General features: G+C 30.6%; 1 protein-coding gene across 3 annotated transcripts; it reads right to left on the bottom strand.

Annotated features, from left to right (window-relative positions):
- Nucleotides 1-8: 8 nt before the first annotated feature.
- On the bottom strand, nucleotides 9-23,567 carry LOC121129512 (uncharacterized). Of its 3 annotated transcripts, none has more exons than XM_040725234.2 (5): nucleotides 23,449-23,567; nucleotides 18,352-20,059; nucleotides 18,166-18,290; nucleotides 18,028-18,075; nucleotides 9-294 (listed from the first exon to the last, which is right to left on the bottom strand). In XM_040725234.2, the coding sequence occupies exons 1-3, from the start codon at nucleotides 23,530-23,532 to the stop codon at nucleotides 18,226-18,228; spliced, it is 1,857 nt and encodes a 618-aa protein (XP_040581168.2). In that variant the 5' UTR covers nucleotides 23,533-23,567; the 3' UTR covers nucleotides 9-294; nucleotides 18,028-18,075; nucleotides 18,166-18,225. The 3 variants fall into 3 exon arrangements, with proteins under 3 accessions (XP_040581168.2, XP_071749563.1, XP_071749564.1); XM_071893462.1 differs by having other exon boundaries at nucleotides 18,352-20,085; nucleotides 23,449-23,537; XM_071893463.1 differs by having other exon boundaries at nucleotides 18,352-20,064; nucleotides 23,449-23,519.
- Nucleotides 23,568-23,589: the final 22 nt, after the last annotated feature.

Here is a 23,589-nt window from a genome sequence, read left to right on the forward strand (position 1 = left end):
AAATTCAATAAATCAAATTATTTTTATTGACAGAGTTGATGTGATTCTTAAAACTGCAATAGATATATTAATAAATCTTTTGTCTTCCTCTTTTTATTTATTACCCCCCTTAAGTCAAACAGTTTCTTGAACAGGGGAATTGTGTCAGGTTGACACAGCAGTTTAATAATGTCCAAAATATTGAGTTCCTACGTGGGCAACTCCGTTTGATCCATACTCCGTTCCTACAGGTTTCGTAGAAATGTGTCCCTTTAAGTGCTCGGCTATTTTCCTTTTCATATTTGCACTTATTCTCTGAAAGGTAAAACGTAATTGAATTAATAGGATATAAAATAAAAAGAGTCGTTATAGGAGCCCCTACATTTCGAAAAGGGATCCAGTTTCAAAAAATAAAAATTCTATATTTTTTTGCACATAAAGAAAAGAAGGTATCTTATCTTGGCCAAATATCACCTATGCATAAATCATAAATATATGAACAATACATATTATGTAGATATACCATTAGGACATTAATAACCGCAAGATGGCGCGGATATTTATAATATATAAACAAATAAGTGAAAAAACACAGTTAGTTTTTTCAAATAAAGAAGGATTAAGTATGTTTTTCTTTCTGCTCCTTTCATTAACTATTTTATGAGTTGAATCTTGTATGATTTAAAGTAGCTCACTCTGCGTATTAAGAACTCAAAAAGGGTTATTACATACTAGGATTTTTATTCATATATATATATATATATAACAAGGACTTCAATTTAATGTACAAAGTTGAGACCCGAAAACTTGCAATAACATTTAGTTACGATTTTATCCCCATTATTTTTATTACAAGATTTCATTACATAACTAGATGACAGCTGAAAAAAATATTAACAAGTTTTCTTCATAATCCATATCTCTAAATTTAAAAATTTTGGGGCAAGGATAAAAATAAACACGTCTGAGACTCCTCCGCGCCAGTGTCAGTGCCAAGATGGTTGCTATGACCTTTGGCATTTCCATCTAGACTGCTTACAACATCAAAAAGTCCATTAGAGCCTAATACTGTCAAGAAGAACCAACACTTCTACAGCAACAATATGGCTGTCTTTTGGCCTACCTCCGGCTCTGACTTCAATCCATTTACTCTGTAGTTTTGAACGTCTTGGAAAATAATGGCTACTGTACCAAATTTGGATTCACTCCGAGTTACCATCATTACAGCCTAGTACAGCATGAACACTGTCATCATTGGCAAGAGCTGTGAATCTGTTCGCTGGTGTGTCGAAGCTGTTATTGGTTGTAAAGGGAAAAATATGGCTGAGCTTAGCTAGACACACTCGATGCTACATGCAGAATGCTTGTAGGTGTTCATTCTACAGGATAGGGCATCAAAACGTGGACTCCAGAGATGGATTTGGAAATATATCATTAATTTCATCATTTCAATAATAGGAAAAAAATAATGTTAACAAAACAAGGTTTTTCCAAAACTTTTTGCACTTAATATGAACCCTTTCATTATCGATAATAGCCTTTAAACGTAGCCTGAAGACTATGCCGGAGTTGATGGAAAATGCATCTGACAAGTTTGCCTCCTTTATATTCTTCTACGAACATAAAAAGAACTTAGTATCCCTCTTTAAATAATGCCCTCCACTTCCTGACATCCTGGAGAGGTCTTCTCCATTTTTTAGCATGTTGGCCAACTTAAAAACCAGTCTCGTAGAGCACTTAAAAACATCAGTAATTTTCGTCACATCAGCTTCAGCATCTAGGAGATATTTTTGCTTGTTGCTCGCTCATGATAATGAAATGACTAAATGAGTAGTATAATTTGTTTATATAAAAATGACAGTGGAAACAGAATATCAAAAAATGATCACCAAACCTTTCCAAAATAATAGAAAAAATACGAATTAATGAACAATCCACGTTTGCTGCCCTATCCTATACATCAGGGAGCATTATGTACTGTGCATCCTGTTTATCGCTTGATTCTACATGCAAAACACCAGCGGTATTTCATTAATATGACTACATTGTTACTTTTTAGATCAAAAATATGAATATGACATCAGGGAGTACTATATACATTGCACCCTGTATACAATTTAAATGCTTGATGTTTCATAAAAACGCCTGCAAGATTTAATTAATATGACAGTATTGTTATTTCTTGGAACAAAAATTACTTTGTCTGCCATACATTCATACAAAAAGAAAGACAAATGAAGTTTGCAAAAGTCATATGCATTTAATAGGAACTTGCTATGAATTGAAGATATGGAGATCCTTGACTTATCCCGTACACCAACTAGCCACCTCCCCCCTTCTACCTCAGCTCATTCTATGGCAGATGTATCAAATATAATTGATATTTATTGATTTTCTTGTCCTGTTTCAATAGATTTTTAAGCATGAGAAAACGGGAGATTGTCTTTGAAGCACGTAGAACCTTGTTAAAGATATGTCAGTTGTAACAAATAATAAATAAATATCATTTCAAAATTCATTTCGTTTGAAAAAAACATAATCATCCTTGAATGAGACGATCAAACTACAATTACTAATAAAACTAGATATTAATTAATTATTTGTTATAAAAGTTAATTATCTATAAACACTAAATGATTCCCATTTGCATAGATGTATGTAGTCATCTATAAAGATTTGTAAATTGAGGGAATTTATGAGACAATTAACAGTTTTCTCAAACTTAATGTGAACTTGCGCAATCATCCCATGTCTAACGTTCCGACACGTATAATTATTGAAGATAACTAATTGACATTTTTGTCTATTAATTTTGCAAATATTATCATCAAATGACTCTTCTCAATTTTTTTTGTTTTAATGTTCCTAAAATTGGGTATGAACAAACTAAAAAATAATTATTATTCGCAAGATTGTGTGACAGTCTGTAGCTTCTAGTTAAAAAAAACCAGGCACATGCTGATACGAATTTGCACAGCCTCCTCTATGTTAGTAATATAGAAATAATATTATTATTAAGGGAGTTTTATTATTTTCCTGCAAGATGGCATCACTCTCTGTCGCTTTTTTATCAACTAAACAAGTAAACAACGCTCATGTCCTATGGTAAGATGGAGTTGCACTGATTAAGTATAAGGAAACATTATAGTTTTACAATTACTCCATTCAGTGGCGCCGGGACAAAGGACATTGCCCATCCCCACTTTTGCATAATTTTTAAAAACAGCACAATTTAAAAATTTTCAAAAATGATTATTCCTTCAAATTTAGTCTGTCCCTAAAAAACTTAACACTAAAATTTAAAAATAATTTTTTTATCTCTTCTAAAAAAAAATTATTAGAACAAATTTGACATTACACAAAAAAAAACTTTCTTTCAAAAAAGGCCAAATCCCAAAAAAAAAAAAAAAAAAAATACTCCCCTAACGACGTAACCAATATATAATTTCCCTACACACATGCATATACATTCCTACACTGGTAACTTTATCTGACCTAAAAATGGTTTTTGAATGCCTTATACATTCATGGGAGTCCACTGGACTATATATATATATTTATTTTTTTAGGAGGGGATGTTTGGTTATTATAAATTTTTTGAAAAACAAAAATCCAAAAATTAAAATTTGTTTCAAAAAATTTCAAAAATCCATAGCTATTCATAAGAAATTAAATATTTTGGGAAAAAATATCAAAAATTAAATTTACGATAGAGTATCGATTCAATGCCAATTAAGTTCAATGGAATATTTTTACCCAAGCGCGTTGCAAATTGAGCTACGTCGGGAAATTAAGGAGAAACTAAATCTTTCTTGTTTGTTATTTTGAAAATGGCACGAAAAAGTATATTTTGAAGTTTACTAACGGAATTACAAAGTTTACTATGAATTATGATTTCATTGGTTAAATTCCTATATATTTATTTTAGTACGATTTTTAAATCAATTTACAGCAAAAATAAGCGATAATTTTTCTTTTAGAGGGAGACATACGCCTAGTATATACCGAAACAAAAAAAGAAAGAGCACACGCATCAATCGTTTTTCCTTTTCTAATCGCTGATCTCTGTTTTTTCTTTACACACATCCCCTCTTTGAAATTATATATTAACTTTCTTTTCTTTTTAATATGACGTGATGAGCAGTAGCTATTTACACACACTTGCTGTTAAACAGGGCTACTTTTTGAACAATTAAACAGACAGACAAACTTTTTTTATTAATATCCATATCAAAATTTTACAACAGTGATCAATACTTTAATTAAGGATAGTCGCAAATTATTATCGTACATGAAATATACATACTTCAGGTTTATTTAATAGTAGGGAATTGTTTAGAGCTTAACAACATGTAATTTGAATTTGAGCAATCAACATTCAAGTAAAAATCGTTAAAAAAAGTCCAAAATCGACAAATGATAAAAATATACATACATAAATTATTGTGCTGTCCTAAATATGATATGTGAGTCGTATACTTTTGATTCAAAATAGATCCATTGTTATTTCTAAATAACAGTGGATTTTTGAAAAAAAAAACATCCCAAAAATATTCAAATACTCGAAATGGACTCAATAAAGATAATTTTAATCAATCTAGGACTATTTGACGTAATTTCAAGGGGTTTTAAGTTTTCATTTTCTATTCATTCATTTGAGTTTCTTAAAGATGAATTTAGAAATAACTGAATACACAACACTCCTCTTTTCAAAAAAGAAGATATATAATCAAACATTTGGCAGTATATATTGTTTCGTCAATCATAACACTTCAAAAATCTAAATGTCATTGTTAAATGTCTTCTGAACATAATTTCACGAATATATTAAATCAAGCATTTGTGAATGTAAACAAAGGATTGCAAAAAAAAAAAAAAAACACTCAAATAAAATGATTTAAATATAGGTGTTCTTTTTAGTGTAGTTAGATATACTGGTACTACAGTGGTACCAAGCAGGGCGCTAGAATGTATTTGCAAGTGGGGGTGACTAGGATTTTTCTTTTAGGGGTAGACCTTTTTGACATAATGTTTTTTTTAATGCCATAAAATAATTATTTTGTTAGAGACACACTAAACATATTTGAAAAATAAAAGTTAAATTTTTTGGGAAGAGACTAAATTTGTACGAATTAGGTTTTATAAAAGTAAAAATTACAAAGAAAATACTCACTAATGATTACTTTTAATAAACTCGAAAGATTGATAGTTGAGTATCAAATCATCAACATGCATATTTATTTGAAATTTTTGCATAAATAATGAAAAAAATTCAATTTAAATTTATTCTAAAGGCAAATTGAGATAGGTTTGAATATAAAACAAAAACAAATTGGCATTTGTAAGAAAGTATATGAGCATATGGGTTGAGTTTCTTAAAAATACCTCTTCCCTTCCTTTTTTTAACCTAACTAAAGGCTATTTTTTCTTTATTTCTATTAATAAAATATTATGCCCTGTACTTTCGCCTTATTATATATACATTTATGAGGTTTATCCGTCGTTATTGTTTATTTTTGGTTGAAATGGATATTTCCTTTGAATTTATAAATCAAATATACCATGTGTATTACCATAAATTACATTAAATGATTGTTTTTTTGTTGAAATAATGAAGAAGTTATACTCTTTCCTCATATTATACTTGTTCGTCAATTCATCAGTCTTTTCTAGTATGCATAATCCATCATATCATATGATAATTAGTCACAGAGGAGTGATTAGCATTTCTTTAGTTCGAATCGTTGTCCTGTTTGTTTATTTATATTTTTCTTAATATACTAATAACATATTTTATATGTGATTCGAACTCATTACATAGTGGGATTTCAATAATATGTATGAATTAAAATTTTGGTAATAATTCCAGCATTTTTTCAACATAAAATAACCATTGAATGTTTTTTATATTAATAAACATAAATTACATAATTTAAAAAATACAATAAATCATGTATTTATATATAAAGTTCAAATATCACTGAGGCAAAATGGCTTTAAGGCAAAATCTCCTATGACGAAATTGCTTAAGGCAAAATGTCCTGAGTCAAAACAGTTTAAGGCGAAAGTACTTAACCCCGTAGAATATGTATGAAATGAAAGAGGGAACTGCATTAAAAGAATTCTGCATTGAGTGTCTTATGGAACTTTAATAACTGTATTTATTAATTAGCGGTAGTACTCGAGATTGCCTGGGATAATGAGCCGTCGACAAACATACAAACTGTGCTCGAACAATATAGAAGATAACTCCAGATGAAATTCTCAGTCTAACTTTCTCTTTTTCATGAGCACACTTACTCGTGGTTACTCAATACTTATATGTTCTTTCCTCGAAAATGAAAGAATAATAAAAACAGCTGGATAATTTTTTTTATGACATGATGAGTCAAAGAGTATTTTAGTATAGAGACTGTACTCTATACGTATCTACTTCATTTTTTCTTTAAATATTCCTTTCCCTTCCCTCTGCCTCTCCCCCTTCGCCTTATCTTCTCCCTGTCTCTTTCTTCATCCCTCTCTCTGTCTCTTTTCTTCTACCTTCATTCCTTATTTCTATTTCGGTCTATTCAGACCTGTTGCGTGGGTTTCTATGTAATATATGTTAAAACTTGTATTAAATTATTTTTTTCGGGAAGTTGGTCATTCGGCAAAGTCATTCGGCATAAAGTGTCCTAAAACTGTCTTAAATATGAACCGCTGGTATCATGAAAATGAATAATAAAATCCGCAGGCATTTAGGTTAACTCATATTTTATCCTACATAAATATATCCCCCCCCGTATGACATGGTAAAAAACACCGCGGATTTCAAATAATGCGGTACTTGGAATTATTCTGACTCCACGTATAGTGCGGTCTATTCTCCTCATATCATGTTTATTTGTATATTATGATAATGAATAATAATTAACTAAATATTGAGGTGAACAAGAATTTTTGTCGTTGTTAATGAGTTCTTTCATATTATGCCTATAAATAAATATAACAGAAATGTATAATTTTTCATAGGAGGGAGTGTTCCATAAGTATTTGATTTGATACCTGGATAGAATTAAAACTTTTAATTAACATATTATAGAAGCTTGCGATTAAAGAGGTTGCTAAATAAATATTGGTCAGGTTCCGATTAGTTTAACTTTACATTTTTGAAATGAGCGGATTAATAATCAAGTAAGTAATCCTGATTAAGATTGAATTGTGTAATTATTATACAAGTATCTTATCTGTCATACATTATTTTAAATAATTCATGATTAATAAAATGTTTTCATTGTCCTAACCATACCAAAAAAACAAAGGAAAAATAGTAAACAGTGGACATTGAAAAATAATTTCTTGCATTTAAGTACTAAAAAGTTCCCTGAACGACACGGATTTTTTTGTTCCCAAAAACTGCGATAAACAAGGGTCCCTTGTAATCCATTTTCTTCAAAAATGACTGTATACTGTACAGAAATACATTACTCTATTGATGTAGATTATCATTCTGAATACACCAAATAAATAGATGAACAAAAGAAATACGGTAATTCTTTAAGACATTCATTAAACGATGGTTGTAATTCAATTCCTCCAATCTCTTTGTAACTATTCTACTTTAAAATGGACTTTATTATGACCAAGAATAAAAAAGTGGAGGTTTCATTCTTATATTGGAGAGTTCCTTACATGATATCACCTTTATATAACAATTTTTAATTTTGCATGAAATATAATATTCCCATTAGGGGACTAAGTCGATTAGTTTCAGCTGAAAGAGAAAACAAATATGATAAGAATTATTACTATACAATGACTAGCACACGCATTCAGTTTGACTCCACAAAATTATACGTTTCAAATTCCACAAGGTATTGCACAACAGAAATCTATGTTCATATTGGTAACTGGTATATTACATTTACAATTAGATTGTGGAACCCGCTTCAGCTGGATATCAATTAATCGACCTAATTTGTCCACCTTAGAATGGATTTTGCCTTATCTAATTAATATAGAGGTTGTGTAACCCTATAAAATACATTTCTATACATGTTCTAATTAAAGAAACTCTTAGCCAGGCTCCACACACTGTTTTTCAAAGTGGAGGGGCCAAAAATTGTAATAAAAAAAAAAAAATACAGCTATATGTTGTGGACCAACCGTTGACATTTATTTTTTTATAAGTTCATGTTTGTCCTAGAGCACCGTGTTACCTCGCAAACATGAAAATACCCCTATGTCAAGGTGAATGGAAGTACAAGGTTATACCATAACGCGTGTACGACTGATGTTTGACTTCCACCACCATTTTAATATTGACGTCATAGCAGTATGTGCGATACATTAAATTGAAAATTCTAGTAATAGTGACGTCATAGACTATGAGTGGTTGTGCGTTTTGTCAAAATCTGTCTGTCTTACCCAACAGTCGGTACAATACATCCGATTTAAAATTCTAGCAGGCCCGATTACATGATGGTCTAGCCGTGTATTTCTATTAATCTTGCCTTATGTATTTTGTAAGAACATAAATACAATTTCTTCTTGATACCTCGTTCCACATAAATATATCGGCCATTTTATTATTTCTTTAAGGAAATTGTGACTATCATACACGAATAAAAATGTATAACTACTCTTTTAATAAAATATTACAAAGCAATATTAAAATACAGGATCAAATAAAATACAGTGTAGATTTTAATAATCTGTAATTCATTTTAAAAATGCTAAAAAAATGATATGACAGTAAAATTCTGGGAGAACATAGAATGTAAATGGCAGTCGGTCTGATTGACTTATTTGGCTATTTTCAGATCATTTAAGGACTTTTTCTATTTCTTTTTTGGAAAAAGGTTGCGTGATACATTAAATGTAACGACGTGAGAGAGGATGTGACGGTTGGTATTTTAAATTTATTATAATAGAGGAATGGAACCTAAAATTTTACTAATTCTAAAATATACCATCTCCCCTAAAACTGACACTAAATGGGTCAAAAATTGTATTTTTTGGAAATCAAAATATAGAAACATAGGCTGAGAATCATGAAAAGTGGTATTTCCTTGTGCAAGATAGGAATGGAGGTATCGTATAAAACACCATCTATATACATACAAAAAAAAGGAAATAATATATATTGTCTTAAAAAAAAGATCCTAACAATTTACTTCCAAAAAAATGTCAATTAAATATTCCCTCCAAAAAAAAAAAAATCTTTTTTGAAAAAGTTAATCGTTGGGAAATGGCATTATTGAAATTTTGAAATGGGGTAATAGAATTAAAAAGAGACTAGGTAAAGAAGTGACAAACCAGAGGAAATAATAATGAAATAAAAAAAAACAGAACCTAAATTATGTTCATGCATTCACGCAACCTCGTTCAAAAATGACAAGGAATGGCACTGTGGAGAGGTTGAGGATAATACATAGTGATGAAAATCCGGTGGATTTTTTAATCATCCCTTTTTTTTGGAATTGTTAGCCTGAAGAATGAATTTTCTTTTCCTCAGCTGTTATCATTATTATTTAACTCCAGAATAGTTAACTTCATTTTCTACTACATTCAGTTATATTAAAACTGTATGAAAATTTGTGTTTGCGTATAAAAGACTTGAACTCAGAGTAGAATTGAAGATCAACATCGGCAAAGCGGATCTACTTCAAAACATTCTTCAAATTGTAAGACTTACATGTTGATTTTCGGTTTCTTTTCATAACATACCCAAAATTCACACAATTTTCATCACTAATAATAAAACTGTAATTTGTAGCTATAAAATCCCATTGATGACAATGGCACGAGTCTGAACATAGTGCACTTAATCAAATTTAAACATATCAGAATTCAATGCGATCATTTTTACTTCGTTCATATAATTTTCCCGACTTCCTGAGAGTCTCTTTAGTTCTAATAAGTGAATTAACTATTCATTTTAAATTTATAATACTCATATCAAAAATTTATAAAATTTAGAATCACACTCTCTTTATAATTGGTACTTTTCCAAATTGCAATTTCTATTTTTTCAAAAATTTAATGTGTTGAGAATAGTTATGGATTATTTTTCAAAAAGAAATTTAATATTATAATTTCATTTATTTCAAAAAAAAAAATTATTTCTTTTCTGTGAAAAAAAAAATCCAAAAACCAAGCCTTCCCCCCCCAGCCCCCTCCACCTCCAAAAAAAATTCTGCAAACGTCTTTTTCTATACTAGACATGCTATTGTTCGGAACAATTGAAAGGGAACGTTTTTGGCATTTTTTTTTGTAAATAACTACTCACTTTATAATAGTTTGTGTTTCCAATTTCAAAACCCGTCCCCCAAACCTTTTGAAACATAAGTATATATGTGCATAACCTCACCTTTTCCTGTTATCGAAAGGTACGCCAATCTTTTAAAAAAATATCTATATTTCTGAGAGGCCAAATTAAACTCTCATTATAAAAATACGTGAACTATGGGATGTAGGGAAGTATTTTAGCTCCTTTTTTTAAAATGATAAATGAGTCAAGCACACATGAGTTATGAATAGAGATCAGATCTTTTTACCCTCTCATTAAGATAGTAAGAACTAAGTAGTAGTTAAAATCCGACTCAACTCTTTCACGATTATATCCATGAAAAGAATGTATTATTATGAGCTATTTATTTACCTATAAATTATTAAGTGTTTCATGCAAACGCATGTTCTGATTTATTTCAAATGTCAATATTGTCTAGTTGACTCAAACTCTTGTTGTTCAGTAATAAATAATAAGTATATATTTAAACAAAAATATTTATCTTTAAGGAGTGAACAATGTCAATTTATTTTTTTCTTCTTTGTCAAATTTGCGCTAAAATTTTTATCGAAGGGATAGAATAAAACAAAATTCATATATTACACAAAAATATAATTAAAACTTCTGGAAAATATCGAATGGTGGAGTTCGTTTATAAAAGGACTGTTATTTTTAAAACATGTAAGTGAAGTTTCACAAGGGATAAAATACCAAAGATGTCATAGTCCAAAGAAGCACGTTTCGCAAACACAATATGATGAGCCATTGTAATAGCTGTGCTAATTTTTGTGAAATATCATTAATTGGTTTTGATAGATTCATGCCTATCGTGATTTATATAGAAGCAGTAATTGAATGTCTACAAGATTAAATTAACCATCTTAATTTGAAATATAAAGTTATCTCTCTATTAAAAAAGCAACATTTGTCTTTCTGTCTGTTGGAATGTATAAGAACATGTCACCGGGTATATAGTGTACCCTGATGTATATCATAAACATATATGTATCTAAGATATAACAATGTAATTGTAATAATGAAATATTGCGGGCGTGTGCATATAGCATCGAGCGTGTATAGTATACACGCTCGATGATATAAGAAATAATAATGTAATCGTATTGATGAAATATTGCAGGCGAATGTATGTATAACAAGAGTACTGCTTCTATCTGTCATTGGTATCTTTGGTAAATCATATTTCATAATTCATCTGTGAAATTGTTGAAATTTGAATAAAATATAAACAATGGTATGTTAAAATGAATTTTGTTTGTTTTATTAGTGAGTGTTCTCTATAGGTTAAAGTACTCGTCAGTCACCCCAACAGATTTTTTTTTTCTTCTAAATCTCTTATTATTACTCTTTCATTCTTGAAGAGAGAAAGAGTCAAATGAATAGATATAAGTAGGCTTGGAAGTGTGCCGTTCAATTTATTTTTTGAGCATTTAGCGTTCAATTAATAAAGTAGAAACAATAAATTAGGCTTAAAAGCTAAATATAAAGCTGAATTATACGTTGAGGTATACTCTCTTAAAAAAATTAAGTGAAATATAGTCATAGTTTTGAACTAATTTGAAACCATCCAAACAAATCCCAGTTTCTAGAAATTTTATCAAGTGAACTAATAAATTAGCTCTGACACTATTTAGCTCAAATAGAGGGTTGTGAATTAGGGATCATGTTTCTAGTTGTAAGGTTGATTGATAATAAAGATTTTAACATAAGTAATTTCTTATGTATTTATACGCATTTGGTCTCAGACCAACTCCAGGAAACAAAATTTATAAAACCGTTTCAAAGCATTCGTTCCAGTTTAGTATTCAACTTCTTTGATAACATAGCAATATAAACGAAACACATGTAATCCTGCATTAAAAGATCTGAAGTTAACAACTCAAAATCTGATTTTTAAAATTTTAATAACTCGATTTAAATCTTTTAAAATTATATATTTACGACTAACATATAAAATTATTCTATACCTATCCATATCTATTAAATTATGTTATATCAGATAATCAGGTATCTGGGTACTAATTCGTATATATTAGTGATGCAGAGGTTAGAATATTTGATAATCCGCCCCACCTGCTTTTAAATACATTTTATTTTTAATCCTGCAATTTTTTTGGATTAGAAAAACAGGTTTTTGATCATACGTTCACACAAATCTGGTATTTTCCCCAATTCCACGCAAAACATTTTGAAAAAGGTTTAAATGTAATATAAAAAAAGAAGTCTGTAGCAGTAACTACATTAATTGTGACAATTTTTTTACATATTTATCAGGTATTTATGCGGTCAATTTAGGAGCATGCATAAATATTTTACATTTAGAGTAGTTCAAACAATAAATGTCTGAAAAGTGTGACGGAAAAGTGGACATAGCATCCTTATAATTTGAAAATGTTTCATTTAATGTTAAAACAAGTTCAAAACGTTTTAAACTTTACATGTTTGGAAGAACTTCGAATCTGTATGTAATATAAAGCACAAGACGACATCCACTATAGAGGATTGGCCATAAGTATCCGAACAATATGTTCACGTAAGTTTATATAAAAGTAGATGGCATCTTAAAAAAAATTATAACTTTTGAAATTTAAATTGAACAATTTGCTTTTGTATCATTCAATATGATCCCCCTCAGCATTGATTACCCCCTGTAAACGGGACTAAATGCTGAGAAGGCTTTTATTACATCTTTCTTGATAAAGCAGGACATGTTCCACTTCTTGTATATTCGTTTATGTATTAAAGAGCTTCAAGGATCTCAAGGAGCTATTGAAATATTCGCTTACCTTCCTTCTCAGCTCTGATCACAACTATAAATCAGGACGTGGAACTGGCTCTTGAGGTAATGTAAGCCCGTTTTGGCTATATGACAAGGCGCAGAGTCTTAAATGCAAATGAACCTTGTATCTGGAAGCTAGGTGGCTTCCACCCCTGGAAGCACAACATACTGAAGAAGGTCCAAGTACACTGAGGAGGTCCACTTTAGACAGCTGTCAAAAATGTGAGCAGGCACATCCTTCCCGTTACTGGTAATCAAGCCAAACACCTTTATCTTGGACAGAGCATGAACAACTATTGATATCCGACGATTTGTTCTGATGGACCTCTTGAGCCCAACCAGGAAGTGTACAGTCCACTTTTTATCTTTGTGTGAATCACATGAGGAATGGGAAAGCCCCTTAGTCCTCTTCCTGCTTCATGGTGAAACTGAACAGATTAAGTATAAAGATGAAAGATTTTGTCTATGGACAGTACTTTAAGGTAAAGTTAAAGCTTAGCAAGATAAAACCTTTAGATTTTAAAAAAAAGTGATCAATATGCACGGATACTTCTGCCATCCCTGTATACCTTGAATCAAGAAACTAAATCTATGTAATATATTTGTAATAAAATAGAATTGTTATTGTTCTTTATTAGCATATTATATACGAAAAATCCAAGATTCAATACATTTTTTAAACTAAAATCCAAGATGATACTGTAAAACCTAATATCTGGGGGAAACCCAATCACTGGCACATACACGATCGATTTGGTAACTGGTAATCCGCATTTAGAGTTAATTTTCAGTTCTAGTACAGAAGAGAGTAAGTACTCTTGCTTTAAACATGTCTTGAATTAATAGAATTCCCGAGCAGACAAAAATTTTGTCTAGCTTCCTTTCCCATTGCTAAAAAATTTACAAAGTAACCGTGAGAAAATTCATAAGTTAAGGACTATAAACATTTGTCCTTTTTAAGTATCGACAATCATGATTGTCTTTTAACCACCAGTGTAGGCTTGGGTTCATAATTTTTGGAATTGTTGCAAGTTGGGTTCAATATTAAAAAAATATTTTTTTAACATATCTAATAACTTTTTTCATAAAAATAACGGGGATACATTTTTTCTATACAAATTTCATAACTTCACTACTAGTTTTTAAAAGTCAATTAAATTATATTCGACAATTTAAATAAACATGTTATAACGTGTTTACAACTAACTGTTGATGTCTAGAGGCCTATTAGCATATGTTTGTTTTTTGAAATCATGAACTGAATCATAAATTATGATTCTGCTATATGAATTCAATTTTTATGAAGAGAATATTTCTACTTAATTCAAAACAGTATATTTGCATATAAGAAAAATGTTAAATGTTAGGTACGCCAAAAGACGTTTAGCCTTTTTATTTGTCAAAAATAAAAATAAAATGTAAAATGCAAGATATTGTCAACATACGTTTAAGACATGTTTAGATCAAAGACATAAAAATGTAGTAAATGTAAATCTCGCAGTTGTTTAGCATGTAACATCGAGCGTCAATATAGAATGTGGGTATATAGCGCTCTCTGATATTGATTATAAATATATTTTGGTCTAAGAAATAACAATATAGTCATATTAATTAAATATTACAGGCGTGTGTATATACCATAGAGCGTGTATACAGGGTACACTAAATATAGTGCTCCCTAGTGTACGGTAAAATGATTGCCGTAAAAAGTTTGCAGATTGGGGTAATACCGTTGTGTGGTAATCTCATGGTGTACATTATCATTTTGAGACGGTGCCCAGAAGTTAACATACACAACCTGTGTGCCAAGGTGTATTATAACATATTAATAATAATAATGTATACAACCATATAACCTCACAACGATTTGCTCTGCAACTTTTTTACCACAATCATTTTACAGTGAACCAGTGCTCCCTGGTGTATATAATATTCATCGTTTTGATCTAAGAAATGAATGAAATATTACATCATTAGCTTAAAATATCTATACAAGGATAACTGTTTTTCTTTATTTTGTTATATGAAATAAAAAATACTGAATGCCAAATGTACTGAGGGTTAGCAACAAGGTAAATTACAGCCAGTGAGCGCTCTTTAGACTAAAATACTCCCTGGCTCATCATCAGTCATCCCATCATATTTCAAAAAAAATCTCAAGCCCTTACTATTAGTTATTCATTCTTGTAAAGAGTTAAGAATTAGAAAAATCTTACGAATCTTATTCATCAGAGTAGTAGGTCAAATTTTTGTTCTGTTGTGTAGTTTTATACGAAAAAAATTAGCATAATAGAGAATACATTTATAATGTATTCGGATCTGCCTAGATTGATTATGTGAGCAAAATCTTTTTATCGGGCAATGGTATTTTTTAGTTCCATTTCATAACAATATTTTTAAAAAAAAGTTTTTTTTAAACAGGTCAAGGGTGGAGGGGATCTCAATGCTGAGTTTTTGGATATAGAACGTAGATGCACGTTGCTGTTTAATATCAAAATATTTTTCCACTAAAGTTTTCCTCTTATTTGTCATAATATTTTTTATTTGATCATTATTAAGTCATTTAAAAAAAAAATTGTAATAACTATTTAGCCATAGTAAGAAAAATCAATATGGCACTAAAAGTTTAATGAAATATTCTTTAATGTATGAATAAAATGTACCCATAAGAAATCTTACATTCTGACTGAATTAGGGTTTTTATTTTTTTTTTCCTAATTTTTTGGATCGGATTTATTCAATCTCAAAGCCTTATTCAGGATCCTACCCTGTCTAACAAACATGTTTTCGGTGAAGTACAAATATATATAGAAGACTAATAATTAATCAATACGAGGAAATTACAAAAAATTTTGGAATTGACTTCAGTTGAACTGAACTCTACAAATATCTCAAATTCCTTCTCAATAGGTGAACTTTGATTTTGGATAAAATTACATCAACTGATAACTAAAGAATCAATTATTCAAATGATAAGCCTTAGAGCAAAAACAGCGTAAAACTCACTAAATTATTACCAAAAAATTACTTCTACCCCTCAAAATCAGTTTTTATCCTATATCTCACAGAAATATTTTTGTAATCTGCAGCATCTTTTATAATGGGAAACTGGCGTTGTTTACTCATTAAAAGTTCGTTTATACCCAAGAATAGTGGTACCATCTTACAGGGTTGCTCAAATAAATCCGGACCTTCTTTAACTACAACGTAAACAATAAGGAAAGCATTTAACTCGGCTATTTCAATTTTCAAGTAAGAGGTTGGGCGTTAACTTTAAGTTAGTTCCACAACTTTTAATTCAAGACAAGTATTTACGATGGAGGAGCCCAAAGGAATACCATCATCGAATTTACTTGCACGGGACACAGTCCAGCGTACATCAAGAAGATGATCGGGTATCCAAAGACCACAGTCTGTGACGTCTACAACCACAGAAAGGAGGAGAGTAAGAGATAAGAGTAAAACCCACAAGTCCCGGCGTGATAAAAAATCAACTACCAGATTCCTCATAGGTATGTTAAGGTTTGTGAAGGCGTCTCCTGTGACTCCAATTAACATTCTTGCCAAAAAGCGCCAAGTAAGCTAAGCAACATTCTACAGGGCCATAAACACTGATCTGAGGATGAAGTCATACCAGCTCTACAAAAGAAATATCCGTAAATATATCAGGACCCTTAGTGTCATGGGAAGTAACAACAATGTTATGCCCCCCCCCCATTTTCTTTGAGCCAAAAGCGAGGGTGTGTGCCTACAGGTACTGTGAACTCCTGTCTAACCATATTGTACCTAGGATAAAAACTGAGTCTTGTTTCAATAAGACTCAGCTCCATCTTACAAGGCCCATAAGACCTAAAACTTGTTAATGAAACGTCATAGTTAATAGCTCGGGAGTTATTCTCTTGAACTTGATGTGTGAAAGAAATATACTTTATGTATGTGGATTTCACAAAAAGATTCCTAGGTTAGATGGAGTAATTGTTGTAAGTTCGTGGGGGTATCGGTCATGGGGGGCATAATGTTTATTTATACTTAATCAGTGCAACTCCATCTAGCCAATTAAAGGAACATTAAAAAAACACTTGTTGAAAGATGAGAAGGTACCCTTTTTTAACCCCCAGACCTGGGCTACTAACTCCCCCCATATGAATGCCAGGGATTAATTATTTTAGAAGTTAAAGAGGAAGGTACTTGCCAATTCACAAACAGCATAGACTCCTTGAAGGCCTCCATCATCAAGTACTGAATCAAACTCTCCTCCGTGGACGCAGTCAAGGTCTGCAAAAACTTGCCCCGTATCGAGTGAGTGATTGGCAAAGATGGCAGACACATTAAATAATTTTTTTCTTTTGTATTTTTAGAACATTTAAATAAAATTTCAAGCCTCTACTTACTTCCCTTATTGATCAGAATGCAGTTAAATGTGGTCCGGATTTACTGGAACAACCCTTTATTTTTTTATTATTCTTTATCAATAGTTATCAGAAGACCGGGAACAGTTGCAACAGGGCCTTGTTCTATAGCATCAAAAAGTTTCATGCCTTATTGGTATTACAATACGGTATGAGCAAACTAAAAAACATCAATTTCTGTAAGATGGCGCAAATGTACTAAGCTGTCGTACTAAACAAATAAGTATACAAAAAGTCTTTTTTTCTCCCATTCAATAGACAACCAATTAATAGGGCCTACGTCCTACCTAAGACTAAAGTAAAGAATGAATAATAGCTAAATAATAAAATATTAGAGCAAAATGTATTCAATGCTTTATTATGAATGATTGGCTTTGTTATTGTTAAGTATTATTGATAGCAGCTATATTCATAAAACTCTAAAAGCTGAAAGGTCGTTTTACTAACAGACCAATAAAGATAGGTCCTGGGACTACTAAAATTAATCAGGACTGGGGTGAGAGGACAGCAGGTGTTATAGCTATTTGCATCGATCCTATAATCATATATTTTAGTAAAATATTATTACTTACTTTTAAAAAGCTTCATTGATTTTGAAAAAGTTGATTGTTTCTCAGTTTCTGAAATTTAAGTCAATTAATTCAAGACGTGATTTTTTTTATTAATAATATTTATGAAATTGCAAATCTATATACAAATAATAATATTACCTATTGATGGAGTTGATTGTGTCCGACCCGTCCCTAAAATTAAATGTATAAAAACATTCTCTAAAGATTATTAGAAAATATTTTACTACCAGTAATTGTATCCTTGGCGTAGATGGTTTTTTTGTCTAAAAAAAATAAATTTTTTAAATGGCTTAAGAGAAATTTTCAACAATAGGGATTATTTACTTGGATATTCATCAGAGTTTAGATTATAGATTAGATTTTTTATTTGTGTGTAATTGAGAAAATTATCTTTGGTTTCATTACCACGAATTGAACTATCGATGGCATTTAAATTTTTCTTTAAAAAATTATCAATGGATGTGCGTTGTTTGTACTTTGCATAAATATTCGTGGGCAAAACTCGTCGTACATATTTTTTGAATATCTCTGTCCCAAGAACTTTTTTCATAGCGGAATTTGTGATGAATTCCTTTTGCAAAAGATGACGAATAAGCCTGCGTAAAAATGAAAAACCTTTATCAACTGGCGAAAGAAGCTCGTAATTATCCAATGATATTTGATACTCCTTTGTTGCTTCATCTTGATAAAGAGAAATAATGTACTCTGTTATGTTTCTAAGAGGGATTTCCAGTTCTTTCATGGACATGATTATATCTCGAATCCCGTTGCAAGATGTGAAATTAGAAATCAATAAATGAATTGTTTCATCCGTATTGAAACCTTGAATTAGAGATGATTTGAATAACTCATTCACTCGTTCCAAATTTATTCTGTCATATCTACATTTTGGACCCAAACTGTCATTGATTCCATAGTCATGGACATTTATTTCTTTGTTGGGGGTAGCAATTGACGATATCACTTCAATGGCATGTAAATATGAAAAGTTCCCATTTGTTAGAATATCAAGAATAGCCTCATTTCTTTGGAGTTCCTCCAAAAGATCTTCAACCCTAAGATCAATTATCTTTAGATCGACTAAACGATAAATAAAAGGTGCCGGAATATTAAATCCAACAAACATTTGGGTTATGAATAATAGTACATCCAATCTATTCGCCATAAGGTCCGATCTAGGATAGTATTTCCCAACTATTGTCTCTGTAATTACACTTAACTCCATTAAATCTGTGATGATTGAAAAATTGGCGTAATTTCTACTACGTATTTTATTCAGAGCCTTTTTGTGAATAGTCATGAGGGATAATCCTTTAAGTAGATCAAGAACATCAGTCCAAATGAAATCAATCTCGATTACTTTCAGGAGCACTTCTTTTAAGAACCCTCGGCTTTGTTTTGATAAAGAGTCGAGCAAACAGTTGAATGAATAATTTTGTTTGTCCATCACGACTGACAATATTTGATTCATTAAAGGATATAAATGACTTATATTACTGAAGGAAATTGATGGAAGATTCAGGATTTCTTTGTAACATTGACCATCATCCTTCCTCAGAGCAAGATGGAAGCCAGCAATTTGCCTCCAATGATCATCCTTTTCACTCGATGCAGTCCTTTTATGGCTTGAGTGAGTACTCAGGCTTATATTGGCACATACATATGCTTTGTCCTCTGAAGGGAAGCAATGCGCACCATACTGGCATTGGTAGTGATACAAGCAATGATGATCCTTGTGTATATTTCCCAAATGGGCCTTTAAACAATGAATACGCTTCCTCCCAAACACTCGACATAGCTCCTTTGTTGTGGTATCATTTCCTTTAAGAAAATTGGTTCTATGTATCCGGGATATGGGATCAATGAGTAATGAACGATTCCAGTGATATATTGTTGTCATGGTCGTGGTACTATCTATCATCATTGGGGGAGATTGTGTCCCTTCTTCTGAGGCAAAAGTGGGTAACAATATTTCATGAAATTGTTCTCTTCTTTCCTCTGGATCCAATACTTCAGTTGACCCACTGACAATCTTTTCTTCAAGACAAGAAACATTATCTTAATTAAAAATACCGAAGCAATAAGTTGTTGACTTGTGAAACATGTAGAAATCAAAAACCAAAAATATATTTTAAATTCCATATTCAATTACAGGAGTACGTAGAGAAATCCCGGGAATAATTAAAACACTTTTTGATTTTGGCTTCATTACTCTTAGCGGGTTTGATTTTTACAAACTGCAGATTGGAATGTAATTTGTTCCCGTAGCCAGGAAAGGTTGCAAAAGATAAAAAACATCTCATCTGAGTTAGAAATTAAAAAATGAGACGAAATACCATAATTGTAAGTATTAATTTTCCATGAACATTCTAGAAAAAAAGTACTGGGAATTTTTAATTTTTAAGGTTGGCAGTACTGTTTTTCATCATGATGCCAAGTGCGATCCGTAGACCAGTTTGCTTGCAATAGCTGGATAAGTTAGTCTACCTCACTAGTGATCCACGTTTTAGAAGTTTAGAATTTGGATTTAATTATATCGACTAATAGTAAAATCAACAATAATATTCAAATGACATAAGTTAGACCAAAGAGAATGATATCCTGACTGCATGATTACAAAAATAACAAAACAACTACGCACACAAGGGGGTGCATTTGGACACAAACGCTGGTGGTGTTATAGTCTACGTTTTATCTCTCAAATAATCTAATAAATAATGTTATTTATGGTTATATTTCTCTTTTTAAAAATGGTATGTAGAAGTGTTTAATTTATTCCCAGAAAAAAAAAAAAAATCCTATGTTTGATAAAAAAGGTTAAGTTCGTCAGAATTACTCATGAATAGGATTGGATATGGGGATACTCCCACAGTTACGGATACTTGGAAGACAACCCAACAGATTGCTACAGTTCAGTAAATCAAATATCAGTAACAGTAAACAATCAACAGATAGATACGTAAGAATCATTTCAGTATGTAGCTAAACCAAACTTATAATTAATAATTTATTAGATTTTTTTGTTGATGTTTTTTTTTTTTAAATCACAAATAAAAAGTTTATTATAATGACCCTTGTAAATTAAACTCTGTCCAACTGCAATTCAGTAAACTAACCTACTCCTAACTAGCCTTAAATAAAGGTCGCTTAATACATGCACCAACTACATAAAGATTACATTATTTCTAAATAATTTAATATCCTACATAATATCCAATGCTTCAATAGAATGCTTATGGACCATATGTAATTCAAAATATTACCAAAGTAATATGTCAAATAAGTTATACAATGTCACTATTTGGCCTTATTGAACAGATTAAATTCTTATAAGTGTTCATTTCAATTGCAACAATAAGCGTTTATTTGAATTGCAGCAATCCAAGACGAATTAACTGGTTAATGCAATCTCCCCTCCCTTCTAATTTTTAATAGTAGAAGGAAGAATAAAAACTGTTGCTAGCCAGAAAAAAAACAGGGGAGGAGGAGGAAGATTCAAAAGTGTATATATTTAGGGCGGGGGAGGGGGTTTAGAACTTTTTTTTAATTAAATGTTATACTTAATTATTTTTTATAAATCCTTAAATTTCAAATTTTGTGGAAAAAAATTTCAAAAAACTTTTTGGAATAAATGTCAAAAATTAGATTTCAAAATTCTATAACTTTTCACAGGAAATTAAGTCTTTTGGAACAAAATTGAAAAATTAAAAATTTTAATATTAAATTTTTTGTGAAAAAAAAAATCCGATATTCAATTTTCTAGTAAAAATTCCTTAATTTAAGGTGCGGCTACAACCCCTCCAGACCACCCCCTGCGGATGTTCCTGTTTATAAAATTGTGGTTTAAATTTTAGGACTATAATTTTTTTGATATTCGAGAAAAGTGGAATGTTGCAACTCCAGCATATCTCACTTACTTGACCACGTTGAATACGAATCTCTAATTCGTTTTTTCGGTTCGTGACCGAAAAAACAAATTACCAAAGTACAATTTGCCGAGCGGACATTTCGCTAATGGACCATTTGGGACATTTGCACTATAAACAATTCAAATATGCGATGCATATTTGAATTAAATTTAAAATGATTTATTAATGAATATGTATTTTTCATATGCTATATATATATATATCAAAAAGGTAAATTAATTAGTGTTATTTTGCAGAAAAACTTTATTATATTAATTTACTCATAATGCTCATTATATCAACACAACACAGTAATATGTAGCTCAAATGTTGTTCGAATCTTTACTTTTGTAGTACTTTAGGTAAATTAAATAATAAACAAACACGACAGCATCTCCAATAGAAAAAGTTATTATGCTTATTCGTCAATCCATGAGTATTGTCCAATACAAATAATCCATCATGTCAAATTGATAACGAAAAAGTGATTAGCACTTCTTCCATTAGAATCGCTTTCATGCTTATAATTTAATTTATTTAAAGCACTACAAAACTAAAGATTCGAACGACATATTCATTAAAATATACAATTTTAATATATTAAATATAATTTTTCGACCAAATGTCCAAATGGTCCTTCGGCAAATTGTCCGTTCGGAAAATTGTCTTCCGGCGGAATGTCATTTGGGAAATTGACCAAAAAAAAAAGTCGGCCCTTAGTCCGCTTAAGAGTTTTTTTGTATTGAATAGGATTTTTGAGAATTTTGAATTAGAATTTTTTTACTGTTGTTATCTTTTTTTCGCCTTAAGCTAACTTTTAGGCGGGGAAAAATCTGTAATTCACATTTCTTTATAAATAAAATCCAATTTTTTTTACGCTTCAAATAAACCACATGGGCATAAAACAATTGAAAAAACAATGGCTTAACCATTAAAACAAAATGAAATTTAGGCCTTTCAATTGCAGTTTCTCAAAATTGGATGCTCCCACATAATAAGTCACATTTTTACTTTCAAAAACACATATTTTTGCACCTATATCTATGATAATTGTAAATTCTAACTAAAGGCCTTTAGGAAAAAAATGTTTTTTTTTGTTTTTTTGTCTCTTTCCATTTTTGTTCAGAAAAAAAGTTTTTGTACAGACAAAAAGATGTTAAAGAATTTAAACTTGAACTCGAATTATGTAAAACCCCTCTGGTTCCAGCTGCACTGCCCCTGATATAAACGCATATTTCAAATTAATATAAATTTTACAAATAATAAGTTTATTTCTATTTGGGCGAATGTAGTACAACTATCATAGAACAGGGACCGTGCATCAGAACGGCCATGACCTCCCCACTTTTTGAGAATGTACAATTAATTATCCTATAACAATAAAAATGTGATGTGTTTTCAATAAAGGTATTGTCTCCTCCGCGTATAAAAACAGTTTTGAATATGGAACTTGAAATTTTATCCTAATATTTATATTCTGTTGATTTGTGTAATTATTTAAACATGAACTTACATGAAAAATCCATGGAAGGTTCAAGAGTAAAAGAGTTTCTAGTTTGTTGAGTGAGAAAAGTTGTTTAAAATCCTTACTATTCATTATTGATTATTAATTATTAGAACTCAGGAAAATTCACGGTACATTTGATATCCATTA

Source organism: Lepeophtheirus salmonis, chromosome 14 (assembly GCF_016086655.4).
Source record: "Lepeophtheirus salmonis chromosome 14, UVic_Lsal_1.4, whole genome shotgun sequence".
In the NCBI taxonomy this organism is placed as follows: Eukaryota; Metazoa; Arthropoda; class Copepoda; order Siphonostomatoida; family Caligidae; genus Lepeophtheirus; species Lepeophtheirus salmonis.